Raw genomic sequence first — 20,256 nt, 5'->3', positions numbered from 1 at the left:
CCTTTGTCACAGTGTGACCCAGTCCAGCCGAGAGCACATGAACAGTTTCCAGAGACGGCGTCACACAGACCTCTGTCACTGCAGTCACAGCGCTGAGAGCAGCCCGATCCGAAACGACCCACGGGACAGACTGCACACACACACACACACACACACACACACACATTATCAGACATGAGAGAAACACACACATCCAACCTCAGCAAACAGCAGCTCACCTTCATCTCCCACACACACGCCTGTGACCGGATCATTCCTCGCCCCCTTTCCACAGAAGGCCACACGACTACAGTCCGGCCCGTAGCGTCCCGCCGGACACGCTGAACATCAGAGCAAACGGAAGGAGAAGAGTGTTGTTGAAACTGCAGTCTGACAGATAGAAGCTGTGTTTTGAGTGTTTGCTGTGTGGGACTCACTGAGATGACAGCGGGCTCCGATGAATCCGGCCGGACATTCACAAGCGCCAGAGACCGAAAGACAAACTCCCCCGTTCAAACACTCACAGCGACGCTCACAGCCGGGACCGTAGAAACCTTCAGCACACGCTACAAAACAAACACACACATGAATGAGAAAAATATCCAAAACAACAATAAACATGCATCTATATGCATATATACACACACACACACACATTACTGAGCATGTTCTGAGTTTAGAGCTTTATAATTAGCCCAGTGTCCCTATTATATGTGACCCTGGACCACAAAACCAGTCTTAAGTCGCTGGGGTATATTTGTAGCAATAGCCAAAAATACATGGTATGGGTCAAAATTATTGATTTTTATTTTATGCCAAAAATCATTAGGAAATTAAGTAAAGATCATGTTCCATGAAGATTTTTTGTAAAATTCCTACTATAATTATATCAAAATGTAATTTTTGATTAGTAATATGCATTGTTAAGAACTTAATTTGGACAACTTTAAAGGTGATTTTCTCAGTAGTTTGATTTTTTTGCACCCTCAGATTTCAGATTTTCAAATAGATGTATCTTGGCCAAATATTGTCCTATCCTAACAAACCATACATCAATAGAAAGCTTATTTAATGAGCTTTCATATGATGTATATATCTCAGTTTTGTAAAATTTAACCTTATGACTGGTTTTGTGGTCCAGGGTCACATATGAGCAATATCACACGAGTAGATGTGAGATATAGCTGAATATAGGCACGGCTGTGATTCGTGCCTATAAGCCACAGGCCTTTAAAATGATAAAAATAAAAAATTTAATTTTACATATTTATGATTTTATACATTTTGGGAAGTTTAGTTTGTATTTTAAGATGTACTTCATTTTACATTTTTTCTAATTTAGTTTTAATTTAGCTTTTGTATTTTGTTTTATTTATGTTTTTTTTTAGTTTCAGTTTTTTATGATTTTATATTAGAATTTTATGAATTGCAAGAGTTTAACGATTTTTATTTTGCATTTGACTTTGTTTTTATTTTGTTTTTATATATATATATAAATAAATTTAATTTTTTGGTGTTTAAGGTTTATTTAGTTTTACATTTTTATTAAGACTTAATTAGATTTTAAGTTTTATTTATTTACCTTACATTTTATATTGTTATGATGTTATGAATTTTGAGTTTTAAGAGTTTAACGGTTCATTTTTATTTTGCGTTTTACTTTGTTTTAAAAATTAAAATTAATTAATATTTAATTATATTATAATATATTTAAAGTGTGTGTGTTTCAGGCGTTTTTTATTTTTAATGTATTTCATTCATTTAGATTTTTAAGATAATTTAATTTAGATTTTTTTATTACTTTATTTTTTGTGTTTTCTTATTTTAAATGTACTTAATTTTAAATTTTTCATAAGTTTTTTTTTTTCCGATTTTAAGTTTTTTTACCTTACATTTTATTGTACATTTTTTTTTATGATTTTATGAATTTTGGTATTATTATAGCTTTTTTATGATAATTTTTTTTTAATTGTTTCGTTGTTTTTTTTTTGTATTTACTTTTACATTTTTAAGTTTTAATTAAATTTTAGTATTTTTGTTTTGTCTGTTATTGTCCCCTTAAATTTAATTTGGTATTTTTACAATTTTATGAATTTTTATTCAGCACTTTACTTTGTTTTTTATTTTTTTATCAATTACTTTTAATTTAGCTTTTTTAATGATTTAATTTTTTGTATCAGTTTTTGTTTTTACATTTATATTACATTTTAATTAGATTTTAAGTTTGTTAGTATTTTAAAATATGCACTAAAAACAGTCAAACTAAAGCATTAAACAAAATCTATATAAAAAAAATTTTTACAAATTAAAATTGCAATTCTCTTACGAACTCCCCTGATCTAAACCACAGTATAGTAACAAACCCAAAACATTCTCACAGTGCCGATATCAGTCCAGCAGTTACTGTAAATGCATCACTCACTCTGTTCACACTTAGGTCCTGTGAATCCAGGCGCACAGTAACACTCTCCAGACACCGGGTGGCACAGCTGGTTTCTCTCTGAACACTGACACACCTGATTACAGTTGATGCCGAAGGTGCCAGGCAGACAGGCTGTTGAGACAGACAGCTATTATTTCTTAAAAAAAAATAAAAAAAAATTCTGCAGTAATTTGGCATGTCTTGCAGTAAGAGTAAAGCTGCAGACACTCACTCTGCTCACAGCCGTTTCCTGTGTATCCGGGAGGGCAGCCACAGTGTCCCGTCACATGATGGCATGATGTGCCCGACGGGCAAGAACAGCGCTGGACACAGTCCTGACCATATGAGCCTGGGAGACATGCTGACATACACACACAAGTGTAATAATTAATTATTAAAAAAATTAATGAATATATATATATATATATATAAGGGGTGGAGCCGACCCGAATACGGTATTCGGAAAGGCACAAATAGCGTTTTTTACAAATACTTATTTCGAACAAATACTTTAAAAAATATTTGTATTCGGGAACAAGAAAAACTTTATATCAAAAAGCTGCGTTTCCTTATGAGACCGCAGTGCATGCCCGCATGAGTGAGTGAGTGAGTGAGTGACATTCAGGAGTCGGGGGGTGGGGGTAAAAGAGGTGACTGACACAGGCTGCTCCACACAGCAACAGAGAAGACTTGGCTGAGCGAAAAAAGACTTCACTGCATCACCTTAACTGGGTTCCGGAGGCAGTTTATAACTTTTGGGAAGCGGAGTTTGATTGGGAGATTATTCCATTAGGGGCCGTTCACAGGTAGCATCTTTTGCACGCTCAAGTTTCGTTATTTCAAATGTAGACGCACGGTATGCGCGCTCATAATGGTAGCGACGTAGTCGCGATGCACTCGTTTTTTCCAGGCGTGTCCGTGCCGCATCGAGATAAAAACATCTCAACTTTTCAGAATGTCGTGAGCGCACCGCGGGTCATGTGACAAGAACCAACTAATCAGCTTCTTCCTTTCACAAAAAACATTAAAAGCTTAGCCAAGATGGAGGAACAGCCGGTCATAGCTGTTACAGGGATAACAGTTTTTAGTAGCAGAGCTACTGCAAGCGATTTTTTGTTTTGGAAATCCATTTATCCTTTGCTGAAACTTCCGCGTCTTCATGGAGAGCGCAGGTCATGGTTGCTTAGCAACAGCAGACGCCATGGAAGCGCAAGCTGCAGAGCACTTTGGAAAGTTGGAGAAAGTGGCGCACCTAGCGTTTTCCACGCATTTTAGGTGCGACATGTGAACGGCCGCTTATATGGTACGTTTAAGTTCTTGCTGTCTTTTGCAGACAGCAAGATGTAGGCTATAGGATAGTTAAATAGGATAGTTATATATATATAAATATATATATATAAATTTAAATTTAATAATTATTTGACATTATATCTATCTAAATTAAATAAATAATTTTGCTTATCACATAAAACAAAAAATAATTATCAAATATAAAATAATTACTTATATATTACTTCAAGTCAAGATGCGGAAATTGGAAGCATGCATTTCATCTGGCTATATAGTGTGATTCAGTGTGTTTTTGGTGAGCGGGTTGCTGCTGCGGCGGGGCAGGGGTGGGGTGGAGGACCGCGATGCCGGCTCAGCATCGTGATGTCTATCGGCCATCAGCGATGGACGATGGCATCGTCTATCGACCCAACCCTACATCACACAGGTGATAAACTAACCTTTCTCACAGCGTCTTCCTCTCCATCCTGCAGGACAGAAGCAGTGTCCGCTCACATGATGACAGGAGGCTCCGTGATCACACTCACACCGGCCTTCACAGCCCACTCCAAACCGCCCTGATACACACGCTGACACACAAACACATACACAGCCGATGTTATACTGACCTAATCATCATTTTTGAGTCATTATAGAGACATTTGGGCCCCTCATAAGTACAGACAAAACACAAACAGACTGATTTGATAGGCATGTTCAGTCATTCTCTCAATGTGAATATGACTGTATTTTTCTAAAAGTCTACTAAATTTACTAAAATCATTCTATTATTTATCAGAACACATTCATAACTGAGCACTAGGAGGAGACAAATCTTCTGTATCTATATTGACAAGCTCAGTTTATTTCCAGTGTTGATGCATGTCCTATTGGGACAGGAAGTTGAGATGATCTTACCGTTCTCACAGCGCTGTCCCGTCCACCCGGGCTGACAAACACACTGACCCGTCTGTCTGTCACACTGAGCACCATTCAGACACTCACATCTGTCCTGACAGTCTGACCCGAAGTGGCCCGCTGCACATTCTGACAACACACAAATAAGTAATAAAAATAAAAAAACGCAACATGTAATTCAATTTAATTTATATTATATGCAATATTTAATTTGCTAAGGCGATACAATGCAGGTGAATAGGGTAAAAAAAATTAACTAATATTTATGACCTTACTTACCCAGTTGATTGATTACTTTGATCATTGCAAACAGTTTTTGAATTACAAGTTTTCTAAAATGTTTAAATATGAAAAGGAGGCATTTAATGAAATATGCGGTAATTTGCATACATTTCTAGTACAAAAATCTAAACACTGGATAAAGTCAGTTTCAAAATTCTCGTTTACATTTTTTTGGACATATTAGAGTCTTTAGAGAGGTTTTACAGAGGGAATTTTGGCCATCTCATTTCATCATAATTCAGAAAAAACAGACAGGAAACACTTTATCTTTTTTTTTACCATTTTTGGTTGTATAAAATCAAGCAAATTATATATGAACAAATCCCTCTGTTAATTAAAATCTTCAGGATATAGACAGAAATACAAATGTAAAGTTTGGTGTGTGTAAGTGTTACTGAAGTGGAGATTTTTGGCTCAGTGTAGGACTTTTTAAAAATATGCTTTGTAATTGAAATTTATTGACACAAATAAAGGAAGTGCTATAAAAGAAACACTTAACAGTGTTTTTTGGACAATTTATAAAAAAAAACAAAATCTCAAACTTGATTGATGCATGAAAAACAGTGTTTTTGCCTGCAGTGCACCCCTTAAAAGTAGACACTTTACTTACATTTAATGTGCTTTCTATGGACATAAAATAATTTTTGTAATTGTCTTTTGACGTAGACATCTTAATTTCTTTGACCCATATACCAAATATAGAAAAATATTGTCTGGCTCAAAAATACAATTGGATGAGGCATATTAAAAAATCACTGTAAAATAACTGTAAGCAACAGATTTTTTTTTTCCAGCTTACAGTCAAAAAGACACAAGAAACAACTGTAAGTAAAGAGGGGAATGAGACCACAGACCAAAATAAATAATATATTCAATTATTAAACAGTTATTTTTTTATTATATTTCTGTTGACGATATTTTTTGTGGTAAAACAGTTGTACCACACATATTGTGATTTTTTCTGCTCTATTTTTAAGTTGAGCTTTGAGATTGAGACTAAATAAACCTGCATATAAACGTTCACCCTGCAGCAGTGCTCATTACTATTACGAGGTGTGAGGAAAAGAAACCAAGATCTAGAAACGGAGGCTGTGACTAAAGCGCCTGCGGCTGCCAAAACCATCTGACACACAAGTCAACAAATACTGAAAAGTGAAACACCAGCAAGACACTATATATATGATGTAATGTCTGGAAATCAGCAGCTTCATAACCTTTTTTTCCCCGTCAAATTTTCCTTCCAAGCTTACACTGACCACTGATGGTCAGCACATGGAGAAATCAATTACTGGACATCCATTTGATTTTTTGTAACATATAAAACATAGAAATATATACAAATTTGGTCACACTTCATATACTAATTTATATGCCACAATTAATTATGACTAATTCATAACTATTGGCCACAGCTTTTGCCTAAATAAACACCTCTTATTTGCTGTTTGTGAATAGTTAGTAAGGTAGTTAAGTTTAGGTATGAGGTAGGACTAAAGGATCTAAAATATGACATTAGCCTAGAATGAGACTTTAATATGTCTAATATGTGTAAAAGTTCACAACATATGGCACCTTTAAGATATCTTGTAAATCTCCTACCGTAAATATATCAAAACATAATTTTTGATTAGTAATATGCATTGCTAAGAACTTCATTTGGACAACTTTAAAGGTGATTTTCTCAATGTTTTGATTTATTTATTTTTTTGCATCCTTAGATTCCAGATTTTCAAATAGTTGTATCTCAGCCAAACACAAAACATACTTCAATGGAAAGCTTATTTATTCAGCTTTCAGATGATGCTTAAATCTCAATTTCAAAAAATGCATCCTTATCACTGGTTTGTGGTCCAGGGTGACATATGTGTGATGCATAAATTTTGTTCTCTCTTTTAATGCTATAATAAAGCGAAAAAATAAAAAGTAAAAAAAACTAAACTTATACATTGGGAGTAATGGTTTCCTATTGGGCAGTTGGGTGTTGCCAGATTGGGCAATTAAAAATTAATTTAAATTTAATTGAATTTTGCACAAAAATGTGCTTATTTTTACTGTGGACATTGAAAAGATGCATGTATTTTTCCCAGGGTTAAAGTCATCAGTTAACTTGATTTCTGGACATTTTAGGCATGTTTTCTGACTCCCTTTAATGCCTTTGCCCTATTTTGAGCCATATTCTTGTGAAATTGATTTATCTTTATTTTATTTTGTTGTTATTTTTTTTAAGAGGTAAAAATGGTCCTTGTCAACCTTCATTGACATGGCAATAAAACTCTATTACAATACTTTGGCAGTTAAAATTCTGGGCTTGTTTTTGCAGAAGTGGGCGGTTTTGGTGAGCTTTTGGACTGAAGATCTTCAACCCGATCTGGCAACACTGTTTCCTATGCAGTACATTTGTTCCTGTAGTCAGAACTGTGATCAGTACACCACACTTTACACTGTCAAATACTATTAAGTGTAAATATATTACACATTACTTAAATCAATTCCAGGTATTTTCAGGGAAAATTCAGCATAGGATCTCTCACTCACCCAGTTCACAGGCCGAACCTGTCCATCCGCTGGGACAGAAGCAGCTGCCGCTCTCAGGGTCACATGAACCCCCGTTCTGACACAAACATCTCTGAGCACAGCCTGTCCCAAAGAAACCTGGAGAACATCCTGGACAAACAGAAATACAAAACCTGAACTAGAACCCCATCCAAAACTATACATAATCAAAGAAAAACCATACAGCACACAGGCCACACTATATCATCAAAAACGCTGCTCTTCTTCATAAGAGGCCTACTCTATTCTTCATATTGTCTGTGAGCATTATAGGAATTGGAAACTGGTAACTTTCATGCAAATACCATTATCATCTACCAAAACACCAATTTGTGAAACCGGTAACATCATGCCTTTTGTGTATTACAGTGTTTTTTCACAAATTGATACTGCCACATAATACAGCATTAAGTAATTTTCAAAGACCTTTTCCATTTTTAGCACATTGTTGTCATACTCTGAATGCACCGAGTTGCTGCTATGTGATTGGCTGATTAGATATTAGTGTTAACATGCAAATGGTGAGTGTGTATATTCTTTAAAAAGAGCTTTATTTGAAATAAATGCTGTTCTTTTGAACTTTCTATTCACCAAAACATTCTAAAAACAAAATGCATCACAGTTTCCACAATAATGTGAAGCAGCACAAATGTCTTTAACACTTATAATAATAATAAACGTTTCTTGAGCAGCAAATCATCATATTAGAATGATTTCTGAAGGATCATGTGACACTGAAGACAAGAGTAAACTGAAGATGCTGAAAATTCAGCTTTGCATCACAGGAATAAATTATGTCTTCAAATATATTCAAATAGAAAACAATAATATTTCACAATATTTAAGTTTTTACTGTATAGTGTATATATAACAATATACACTAAGATTTTTAATGTTTTTTTAAAAAGATGCTCACCAAGCCTGCTTTTATTTGTACAGCAAATGTACAGCAAAAACAGTAAATTAAAAAAAAAAAAAAATTATATTATTTAAAATAACTGTTTTCTATTTGAATAAAATGTAATTTATTCCAGTGATCAAAGCTGAATTTTCAGCATCATTACTCCATTATTCAGTGTTACATGAACTTTCAGAAATCATTCTAATATGATGATTTGCGGTTCAAGAAACATTTATTATTATTATATAAAATATTTTAAACTGTTGAGTCAATTTTTTTTAGGATTCTTTAATGAATAGAAAGATCCAAAGATCAGCATTTATTGGAAACAAAAAGATTTTGCAACATTATACACTATACCATTTAAAAGCTTGGTATAGCTTTTTTTTTTTATTGAGAAAGAAATTATCGAAATTAATACCTTTATTTCGCAAAGGATGCTTTATTAATAAAGACATTTATAATGTTACAGAAGATTTCTATTTCAGATAAATGCTGTTCTTCTGAACGTTCTATTCATCAAAGAAACCTGAAAAAAGTCTATGCTGTTTGCAACATAATAATAACAGTTTTTTGAGCAGAAAATCAGAATATTAGAATGATTTCTGAAGGATCATGTGACTGAGTAATGATGCTAAAATTCAGCTTTGCAATCAGAGGAATAAATCACATTTTAAAATATATTCAAATAGAAAACAGTTCTTTTAAATAGTAAAAATATTTAAATTTTGTTCTGTTTTTGCTGTACTTTGGATCAAATCAGTGCAGATCTGGTGAGCAGAAAAGTTTCCTTTTAAAAACATTATAAATCGTACTGTTCAAAAACTTTTGACTGGTAGTGTGTATAAAACATTTTAATGACTAAAGCATCAGTATCTTACGTTGTGAGCAGGTGTCTCCCGTCCACCCAGCGCTGCACTCACACTGACCGTTTACAGCGTCACAGCTGCTGTTATTGTGACAAACACAGGTCTGAGAACAGCTCGCTCCGTACAATCCAACAGGACACGCTACAAACGAGACAAACGGTGCAAATATTACTCGCTGGAAAATGGCTCATTGTGTTCAAGACACAAAGACAGATGTGCTCGTAAAAGAAGAAATTACAATCATAACGAGATCCTGCTGAGCTCTGCAAACATCAGCAAGATGAAAATGCTCCTTGTGAGAAAATAGGCTTTTTGGTTTTAACAACTTTAGCAATTTCCTAGGTGAGCAGGTTTATTAAAGGTACAGTTATAAAAAACAAAAAGTTTTCGAAATTAGGCTTACTTTGGTTGCAGTGTGGGCCGATCCAGCCAGGCCGACAGACACATTCACCATTGACGTGATCACAGAGACCTCCGTTCATACACACACACTTCTGCTGACAGTCCAGACCATAGAAACCTTGAGGACAGGCTGGACACACACACACACACACATATAAACAGTTAAAAATCAAGTATCCCATAACATGGTTAATATGTAGTGAGTGGGAGAATCACACGTTTTTCACAGAATGTTCCAGTCCAGCCGATTTTACAGGTACAAGCTCCACCCACGTGGTCACATGATGCCTGGTTTTCACACTGGCAGCGATTCTTACAGCCTGGGCCGAAGGAACCAGCAGTGCATTCTGGGACAGATATATATTACATTAAATTTGTAAACATTTATAACAGATATTAACATACAAGTGGAATATAGAAGGACTATCAAATCTAAAATGAGAAAATGGAAATAGAAAATAAATAAAAATAAAATAAATAAACAAATAAATGTTTACAGGACCTTAGATATACATATAAATGTAATGCATCAACTAGCCATTTATTGTAACTTTTTTTATATCCATTTCTTAATAATTATTATTTATTAATTTATGTACTATTAATTTAATGTAATAATTAGATTCATTATTATTTATTTAATAATTAATATTTTCAATTACTATAAATTGTTCATTATCAATTACTAGGTAAATAAATGCTTTGCATCACAGGAATAAATGATGTCTAATTCAAATATATTCAAATAGAAAACTGTTAAAATTTTAATAATATTTCACAATATATATAAATATAAAGTTTTTACTGTATTTGTGTAATGTGCATAAACGTATTCTTTCCCAAAAAAAAAATTCATTCCAAAGCATTAAAAACTTGATTTTTAATGTTTTTTTAAAAAGAAGTCTCTTACAGCAAAAACAGCAACATTTCTAAAAATATTTATATTATTTAAAATAACTGTTTCTATTTGAATACATTTTAAAATAGTAATATGTGACCCTGGACCACAAAACCAGTCTTAAGTCGCTGGGGTATGTTTGTAGCAATAGCAAAAAATACATTGTATGGGTCAAAATTATTGATTTTTATTTTATGCCAAAAATCATTAGGAAATTAAGTAAAGATCATGTTCCATGAAGATTTTTTGTAAAATTCCTACTATAAATATATCAAAATCTAATTTTTGATTAGTAATATGCATTGTTAAGAACTTAATTTGGACAACTTTAAAGGTGATTTTCTCAGTATTTGGATTTTTTTGCACCCTCAGATTCCAGATTTTCAAATAGATTTATCTCGACCAAATATTGTCCTATCCAAACAAACCATATATCAATAGAAAGCTTATTTATTGAGCTTTCATATGATCTATACATCTCAGTTTTGTAAAATTTTACCTTATGACTGGTTTTGTGGTCCAGGGTCACATATAGTACACACATTTGACTTTTTTATTTCGCAATATTTCATATTTTTTTGTATTTCGTTTTCATCATAAATACTACAACATTTATAAAAGATATTAGATATGCACAGAATATAGAAAGACTGTTATAAATCTAGAAATGTCACTGCATTTTAACACTAAAATCCATAACCAAATATTAAATATGCAATACAGTAAAACTGAAATAGTATTGATATGGTAAAATGCATCCTATACAAAGTATCATGTGTTTCTTTAACACACATTTACATTTATGCATCTGGCAGACGCTTGATCCAAAGCAAATTAGGTTGCATTTGAGGTATAGTTTAGAACTTTGCATTCTTGCAAACTCATGAGCTTGGCATTGCTAGTGCTGTTCTTTACTGTCTGATGTCCAGGAATGCTGTGTGAATGTTGTTGTGCAGGTGTTTCACTCACTCTGGTCACATCGTGGTCCAGTGAAACCCGCCTCACACTGACAGCGTCCGGTCTGAGCGTCACACCCTCCATCACCGTTTCGACAGTCGCACACATTCACACAGTCCAGACCCCAGCGGCCTGCATCACAGGCTACAACACACACATCCCTCAAAATTCAGTGGTGTCATTTTGGGTTTTACACACATAGAAAGCATATTAAATGCAAGTTTATTTGTACATACTAAACATCAAATAAAACATACCCTTCCTGCAGTTGTGTCCCGTCCAGCCTGGAGGACACGAGCAGCGTCCGGTTACAGGATGACAGCGAGCTCCATTATCACAGGTACACCTGAGCTGACAGCCCGCACCAAAACGTCCCGCGGGACACACTAAACACAGAGACATTTACAAAACACCACATACAGAGGAAGTTTGCCTGTTTTTGAGAAGCACAGAGATTCACTCACTGTTCTGGCACAATCTCCCGATGAATCCAGGAGTGCAGACACACGTCCCATTACGCCGGTCACAACGGCCTCCGTTCTCACACACCGGACACAATTCCCGACATTCGACACCCCAGCGGCCCTCCGCACACTCTGATGAAGAAACATAATGTGTTTCTGAGTTATACATCTGGACAGCATCATTAATGTGACTCTTGATATTATGAACAAACTAAAGGCAGGTGCACAAACTAAAAATATATTTATGCCAGTTTCTTAAATATAAAGTCAGTACCCTCAGAGAATAGTTAAGCATTTGGCAGACGCTTATAGCTGAAGAAATGTGTGTAAATTAAAATGCTAAATATAAAAAATGTACTTAAAACATGAAAAAAACTATTAAAAAATCCAATAAAAAATGTAATACTGTTTATAATATTCACATTCTGTGAAAAACAAAAGTTAAAAAATAGTTAAATATTTATAGCTAATAGTGAAATACAGTTTTATATCAAGCAATGTATGTAAATTAAAAAGCAAAAAATAAAGTTAATTAAAAATAAAAACAACCTACGTTTAAAATAAAAATAAAAAATCTGTAAAAGACAAATGGTTAAAAAATAGTTAAATCTTTTATGGGGTTTTTTTTATTAAAAAATAATTAACTAAAGTAATAAAATAAAAAAAGTAAAGTAAAAATAAAAAAATAAATAATGGCTAAATTTTAAATTTACAAATAAAGAATTAAAATACCGTTTATAATATTCACATTTTGTGTAAAACAAATGTTTAAAAACAAATAACCAAAATTTCTAATGTAAAAAAAATATGGCTTATAATATTCATATTTTGTAAAAAAAAAAAAAAAAAAATTATGTAAATAAAAAAAAATAAAAAATAAAAAATCACAAAATAAAAAATAAGTAGATACATTAATAAATTAAAAAAACTTAATTGAAAGTACAATAAATTAATAAAAAAAACTATTTTTTATTTAAAAAATAAATATGGTTTATAATATTTAAATTCTGTTAAAAAAAAAGTTTAACAATAGTTAAATATTTTATAGTTATTTGTTAAACACATGATTTTTAAAACTGAGTTTTTCCTCATTTTCTTGTTTGGTTGTTTTTTCATGGTGTGATTTTTGAATTGTATTGAATCAAAGTACCCAGAATATTAACATAACATTATGTCATCATGCAGAATTTTCTTATTAGATTATTTTGTCTTTGAGCCACTAATACAACCTTACAGTATAAAAATAATGTAAATTATTTTTTTATAAACTTAGGTTTTTTTTTAATAGATATGAAAACAATATAAAAATACAGAACAATGTCAGCATGGGAATTGTACCTTTTTCACAACGTTTTCCAAAAGTTCCAGTGGGACACAAGCATTGGCCAGTTATCCTGTCACATGATGCCCCTGAGCAGTCACATGACTGAGAGCAGCCAATCCCAAATCTCCCATCAACACAATCTATCACAGTAATGGCAAAAACAATTTTTGTTTAACATTTGGGGCCTTTGATGGGAGATGGTGTGAGACACAAAGCACATTCATTTCCACATGCAGCTTTATTGATCTGATCAGTGACAGATGCATGTGTAATATTTGAGCTCTAATGACCTTAATGGAATATAGACACTATACATATCTATAATTTGACTTGATGTACCTTGGTCGCATTTGTCTCCTCTCTTTCCAGCTGGACACTGCGGTTGACACGCTCCAGTCACATGATCACAGGCCACTCCAACTGGACACGAACATTTATTATCACAGCCAGAGCCAAAGAACCCAGACTCACACTCTGCACAAAAAAAAAAAAAATTAACAATGATCATATCATATATATATATATATATATATATATATATATATATATATATATACTAGATCTCCATCTAAACCTTTTTTCAACTGTCCATTTTATTTAAATTAATTAATTTATTTTAATTTAATAATTTAATTTAATTATATTGCATGTTTTCCAAATATTTTCCTTGTATTTGATTAAAGTGTGTTTTTATTTTACTTTATATTTTCATTTTTTCGATTGCATGTTTTCCAATTATTTTCATTGTATAAAATCAACTTTCCATTTAATTTTAATTTAATTTAATTTTTGTCTTCAGTAAAGAATTTCAAAGTAAATCTAAAATGCTATCTATCAACAAAATACATTTGACTGTATTTTTAAAATTGCAAGTTGAAAATGTTTTTAAATAAAAATTTTTAGATTACATTTTCTAATAATTTTCCTTGTTTTTTATTAAAGCATTTCAATGCAAATTTAAAATAAAACAGATTAAAATGCTATTTGTCAACTATACATTTTATTTTTAGATTGCAATTTTAAAATGTTATTTTAATTTAATTTTTAGATTACATTTTCCAATTATTTTCCGTGTTTATCATTGCAAATTTAAAATAAAATATATTTAATCAAATTTTAATGAAACATGAAAAAGAAAAAGCTTAGTATTTTCAAGCAAATTAAAAAAAAAATATTAATAACATTCTACACAACTATCCATTTTAATTTACTTGTGCTATTTTGTTTTTATTTATTAAAATTTTAAATTGCTCCCATTACTTTCCTTGTTTTTCAAAAAAATTTTGAAATGCGAATTTAAAATAAAAAAATAATAATAATTGTTTAATTTATTTTATATTGATTTTCCATTTTTGTATTCATTAAAGCATTTTCAAGCAAATTTTATATAAAAAAGATAAAAATGCCATGTACTAACTATCCATTTTAATTTATTTGTGCTATTTTCTTTTTATTTATTTATTTTTTAGATTGTTTTCACATTCTTTTCCTTGTTTAAAAAAAAAAGCATTTCAAATGCAAATTTAAAATAAAAATAATTGTTTAATTTAATTTTAGATTGATTTTCCATTTTTACATTCATTAAAGCATTTTCAAGCAAATTTAATATAAAAAAAGATAAAAATGTAATGCATCATCTAGCTATTTTTTTATTTGACTTATTATTTTATTTTAAGAATAGTTTTCCTGTTCTTTTCCTTGCATTTCATGTAAGCATTCCAATGCATTTTTTTCAGTGCAACGCAACCTTGCATCAAAGACACTTAAGGAATTCATTATGCAAACGGACCATCTTTGCAGGCGTCGCCCCGATAACCCGGCTTGCAGATGCAGGCGCCATGATGACGGTGACACTCTACAGTGTTCTGCTGAACACACTGACACTCTTCAGAACAGCCCGGCCCAAATGTCCACTTAGGACACGCTGCATGAACACAAAGGACAGGAAGTCATAACAGATTACAAATATTTATTGCACTGTTGCAAATGAACCCTGTTTCAAGCACAGTGCAGTTAAATTGGTGAATTATAATACTCACGTAGGTGGCAGAACCGTCCATACAGTCCCGGATCACACAGACACGCGCCGTAAGTGCGATGACAGCGTCCGTTATTAGCGCAATTACACTTCTTATTACAGAACTTCCCATAAAGACCCTTGGGACAACCTGAAGTGATTGTATCATTATCAATATTACACATTGTCTGTTAAATCACTCCATACAGTGAAGGTGTCAATGTAAACGCACCGTCCTGACACAGCTCTCCACTGACCCCTGGTGGACATCGGCAGCTCCCGGTGAGCGGATCACACACGCCGCCGTTCTTACACTTACAGATCAACGAGCAATTCCTACCAAACCAGCCCTCCGGACACGCTAGACAACAAACACGCAGAAAGACTAAGGTCAGGAGCTTTTAAAACAACAAGCAGCACAACAGAAATATAATAAAAAGAAACTCTGTGTCATTTTTGATACACAAATTTCTAAGGTCTCGAAATGATCAACGTGATCAAAACTTTTCTGATGAACATCTTGTACACAATCATCTACATGTTTTCTGTCGTCTGACATGCTTCACGTCTTTTTGCTATCAAATCTCGACTGATTTTTATGAAGTAAACGTGAGAATAACTTGAACATGATTTTTAATGTGAGCACCAAATATGGTTATGAGGCTTTTGAAGAACATTCACTTATTCATCTCTCAATCTTCATTGTATTATGGAAGCCTATGGAAGCCACCAATGATTAAAAAATAACGTTATTCCAACTTTTTATCTCACAATTCTGTTTTTTTTTTGTTTTTGTTTTTTTTTAAATTGTGAGATATAAATTCGCAATTGAGAGTTATAAAGTCAGAATTGCGAGATATAAAGTCACAATTCTTACTTTTTTTTCTCAGAATGCCGTCATAAACACAATTGCAAGATATGAGCTCAGAATCGCAATTCTGACCTCTTTTCTCGCAATTCTGAGAATTATATATAAATTTTTTTCTCAGAATTGGGAGATATTCAGTTAAACTCACAAATGTAAGTCCAATTCCGAGGGGGAAAAAAGACTGATCTTCTCAGATGTTCTCAGAATTGCGAGTATATAAAAAGTCACAATTGCGAGATATAAACTCGCAATTCTGAAGAAAAAAAAAATCAGAATAGTGAGTTATCATCTAGCAATTCTAATTTATTTCTAAGAACTGCGACTTTATTTCTCAGAACTGTGAGTTTGTCTCTCAATTCTTTCTTTATAACTAATAATTCTGAGAAAAAAAAAATTTAAATTGCGAGATAAAAAATTCTAATTTGAATTAAATCATGGAAAAAATGGTTAAAACTATTACAAATAAATCAATTAATATAATGTAATATCATGTTATTATACACACTGTAAAACTACAATGAAAGCATTCCTTTATTAAAATGATTCTAGCGGGCAGAATATTTCCCCAATTTGAATTAATATAATATAATATAATATAATATAATATTCATAATAACCTTTTTTATTTTTTATTCAGTGGTGAAAATGGGCTTCCATACTGTATTGCCTTACATTATATATTTAATATATATCATATATCAAAAAATAAGCATTTAAATATTGTATTACTTATATTAAGAATCATTAAGACATCTTACAATTAAATATTATTGGGAAACATAGAGTGACAACTGATATTTATATCATTTTATGCAAGTAGTTTGCTTTAGTGTTATAAAGATCATTGATTTACATTACAAACTTATCAGAATTTCATATTACTTTTTGCAAAACAAAAATATGCAATTTGGTGCAGTTGTTAATATTTATTTGACACATAAATATGACACATATTTTTGTTCAGTTTGGGCCTTAGAATATCATATCCATTTTCTCACTACATGTGTGTATCACTATACAATCCATAAAAGCCTGTTGTATCAAATATGATACTCAACAAAAAAACACATAAGCAAAGACCAGATTTTGTTTAAAGGTTCAATAAATTGTTTCATTTCAAAAAATTAGATTTCATTTGTCAGGCTTCACAGGGTTATAATGGGGTCTATCTCATTATTTACTAATAGTATGATTCACTGAGGAAGGCCTAGTGCCAAAATGTTTGATGATCCTAGAAAATCATTAAGAAGTATACAAGTGAGTGCGGATCCTCCTTTTTTCATTTAAAATCATCTTTCATCAAAAAATATGAAATGTTTCTCCACCTGTGAAATTACTTTTCTGTTGAAGCAATCAAGCCTGAGTTTTCCATTTTTTTTTTATCAAATGCATTAATCAAATGTATTGTTTCTGTCTTGCATGATACATTTGTGATCAGCCTGGGTGTTCAGAACTACATATTTTTAAATAATATTTATTTTTAAGTTATGGCTGGTTCAGAGAAACTCACTCTCATTACACACGATCCCCGTCCATCCGTCAGGACAGTCACAGCCGTTTCTGTGTTTGTTACACACTCCTCCATTAGCACAGTCCTCACACGACAGACTGCAGTCGAAGCCGAACGAATCATTCAAACATACTGCACAGACCAGATCAGACAGGAGTTTTACAATAAAGCATTTACTTTACATTTCATTATTCATATTATTTCAGCTATTATTTCTCATTTTCGTTTAACTGTAAGTACTAAAATAACTAAACTAAAAGAAATTTATTTACTATTTCAGAAGTAAAATGTGACCCTGGACCACAAAACCAGTCTTAAGTCGCTGGGGTATATTTGTAGCAATAGCCAAAAATACATTGTATGGGTCAAAATTTTAGATTTTTCTTTTATGCCAAAAATCATTAAGAAATTAAGTAAAGATCATGTTCCATGAAGATTTTTTGTAAAATTCCTACTGTAAACATATCAAAATGTAATTTTTGATTAGTAATATGCATTGTTAAGAACCTAATTTGGACAACTTTAAAGGTGATTTTCTCAGTCTTTTTGATTTTTTTGCATCCTCAGATTTTTGATTTCAAATAGATGTATCTCGGCCAAATATTGTCCTATCCTAACAAACCATACATTAATAGAAAGCTTATTTATTGAGCTTTCATATGATGTATAAATCTCAGTTTTGTCAAATTTAACCTTATGACTGGTTTTGTGGTCCAGGGTCACAAATAAACACTAAAGAAACTAAAACTAACAAATAAAATATTATACAGACATATTTAAAAGAAACAAAAACACAACAAAATGACTAAATTAAATTGAAAATATAAAAAAAAAAAAATCTATTTGAAAATATGAACAAAAACAATAATAGTACATCATGGAAATATAAAACACAACTGCCTTGAATCAGTCCTAATGCATTATGATATATAATAGCCTACAATATATACAATTTTAACACAGTTTTCATGTGTTTCTTACTGAATTTCTCTGTTAAGGTGCTCTCAGCGCGCAGTTCTCCCGTGTCATCCTCATAGTCGTCGTATCGCTCCAGGATCTGCTCATAGTCCTGCAGGATGGTGAGCTGAGGTTGAGGTCTAACCACCGTCTGACCGCTGCTCAACGCCTCCACAGACTCCTCTAGCACTGACACACACACACACACACATTTACTTTAATTAAGCACTATGTTTGCTTAAAAATGTACTTTATGGACCTAAATTAAATTACATAAACTATACTTCAATATCTGCACTTTGGGTGAAAAATTCTCAATTTTTGAATTTTGGCTACTTAAAATCTTGCATGTTTTCATTAAGGAATAAACATCTGATCCTGACCTTTTAAATAAGTCACTGCAAAATGCAGTTGCCAAGACCTTGATTAAACTAAATTAGGTTTTTACATTAAATCACTTCATCGCAAGGAGTTAATTAACACCCACGTTACAAACAGAACAAACCTTTTCATCAAAAACATATACAAGAGAAGTTAATTCTTTTAGTCTTAACTTAATTACAATTACAAATTACAAATAAATATAATTTGAAAACTAATTGCATTTCTTCTTCAGCTATCTAAAAGTAAAAGCAATTAAAAATCCTTGTAGCATGCATATAATATAATATAATATAATAAAATATAATACAATACAGATATAACATTTAAAGCTAAAATGACTGTTTTTGAAGCATTTCTTATTTTAAATTATTTTAGAGGGCAGAATATTTCACCTATTTGATCTATTAATAATATAATATAATATAATATAATAATAAAAAATATCTTAAAACTAAAATGACTGTTGTTGAAGCATTTAAAATCATTCTAGCAGGCAGAATATTGGTTATATAATATTATTTATATTATAAATATAATATAATATAATACAGATATAAATTTTAAAACTAAAATGACTGTTTTTGAAGCATTTCTTGTTTGAAATTATTCTTGTGGGCAGAATATTTCACCTATTTGATCTATTAACAATATGATATAATATTATATAATAAAATATAATACAATACAATATAACACACAAAATAGAATAAAATAAAAAATCTCTTAAAACTAAAATGACTGTTGTTGAAGCAATTAAAATCATTCTAGCAATAATCATCCTAATATATTATTTATATTATAAATATAATATATTTAAAAAAAAAATCATCATATAAAACCACAAGAATTTCTTTCTGAAAGTCATTATAGTGCGCAGAATATTTCCCAAATTTGAGTAGAATAGATTCAAATAAAAATAAAAACTGAATTAAAATGCATCTTTTAAAAATGTAAAATCACTCTAGCAGGCAGAATATTTGTTATATTATTTATATAATATAAATATAATATAATATAATATAATATAATATAATATAATAGTTTTTTTTTTACATTTCTTCTTTAAGTTATTCTAGCGGCCAGAATACTTTACCCTTTATGATCTATAACATAACATTACATAACACAAAAATCTAAAACTATTTTTAAAAACTAGAATAATTTCTAATTTTACTAAAGCATTTCACCTTCAAAGTCATTAGAGTGGGCAAAATATTGCCCCAATTTGATCTATATAGAATAGAATACAATAGAATAGAACAGAATCTTTTATAACTAGAAC

The 20,256-nt window shown here is 31.5% G+C and overlaps 1 protein-coding gene across 1 annotated transcript in view; it reads right to left on the bottom strand.

Annotated features, from left to right (window-relative positions):
* megf6b (multiple EGF-like-domains 6b) overlaps window positions 1-20,256 on the bottom strand; it is a 99,447-nt gene that overhangs the window by 4,627 nt on the left and 74,564 nt on the right. Inside the window, exons 17-37 of the mRNA XM_073826379.1 lie at window positions 18,615-18,779; window positions 17,634-17,765; window positions 15,488-15,616; window positions 15,278-15,406; window positions 15,028-15,162; window positions 13,578-13,712; window positions 13,253-13,378; window positions 11,915-12,046; window positions 11,708-11,836; window positions 11,463-11,594; window positions 9,814-9,942; window positions 9,597-9,725; window positions 9,206-9,334; window positions 7,406-7,534; window positions 4,589-4,717; window positions 4,132-4,260; window positions 2,634-2,762; window positions 2,402-2,533; window positions 417-545; window positions 219-320; window positions 2-130 (exon numbers count right to left, since the gene is read on the bottom strand). Of these exons, the coding sequence (XP_073682480.1) occupies window positions 2-130; window positions 219-320; window positions 417-545; window positions 2,402-2,533; window positions 2,634-2,762; window positions 4,132-4,260; window positions 4,589-4,717; window positions 7,406-7,534; window positions 9,206-9,334; window positions 9,597-9,725; window positions 9,814-9,942; window positions 11,463-11,594; window positions 11,708-11,836; window positions 11,915-12,046; window positions 13,253-13,378; window positions 13,578-13,712; window positions 15,028-15,162; window positions 15,278-15,406; window positions 15,488-15,616; window positions 17,634-17,765; window positions 18,615-18,779 (2,739 nt within the window). The remainder of the gene's footprint in view (window position 1; window positions 131-218; window positions 321-416; window positions 546-2,401; window positions 2,534-2,633; window positions 2,763-4,131; window positions 4,261-4,588; window positions 4,718-7,405; window positions 7,535-9,205; window positions 9,335-9,596; window positions 9,726-9,813; window positions 9,943-11,462; window positions 11,595-11,707; window positions 11,837-11,914; window positions 12,047-13,252; window positions 13,379-13,577; window positions 13,713-15,027; window positions 15,163-15,277; window positions 15,407-15,487; window positions 15,617-17,633; window positions 17,766-18,614; window positions 18,780-20,256) is intronic.

This window comes from Garra rufa, chromosome 20 (assembly GCF_049309525.1).
Source record: "Garra rufa chromosome 20, GarRuf1.0, whole genome shotgun sequence".
NCBI classification, from domain to species: Eukaryota; Metazoa; Chordata; class Actinopteri; order Cypriniformes; family Cyprinidae; genus Garra; species Garra rufa.
Note: the sequence above shows the minus strand (reverse complement) of the source record. Positions and strands in the feature narration are given on the sequence as shown.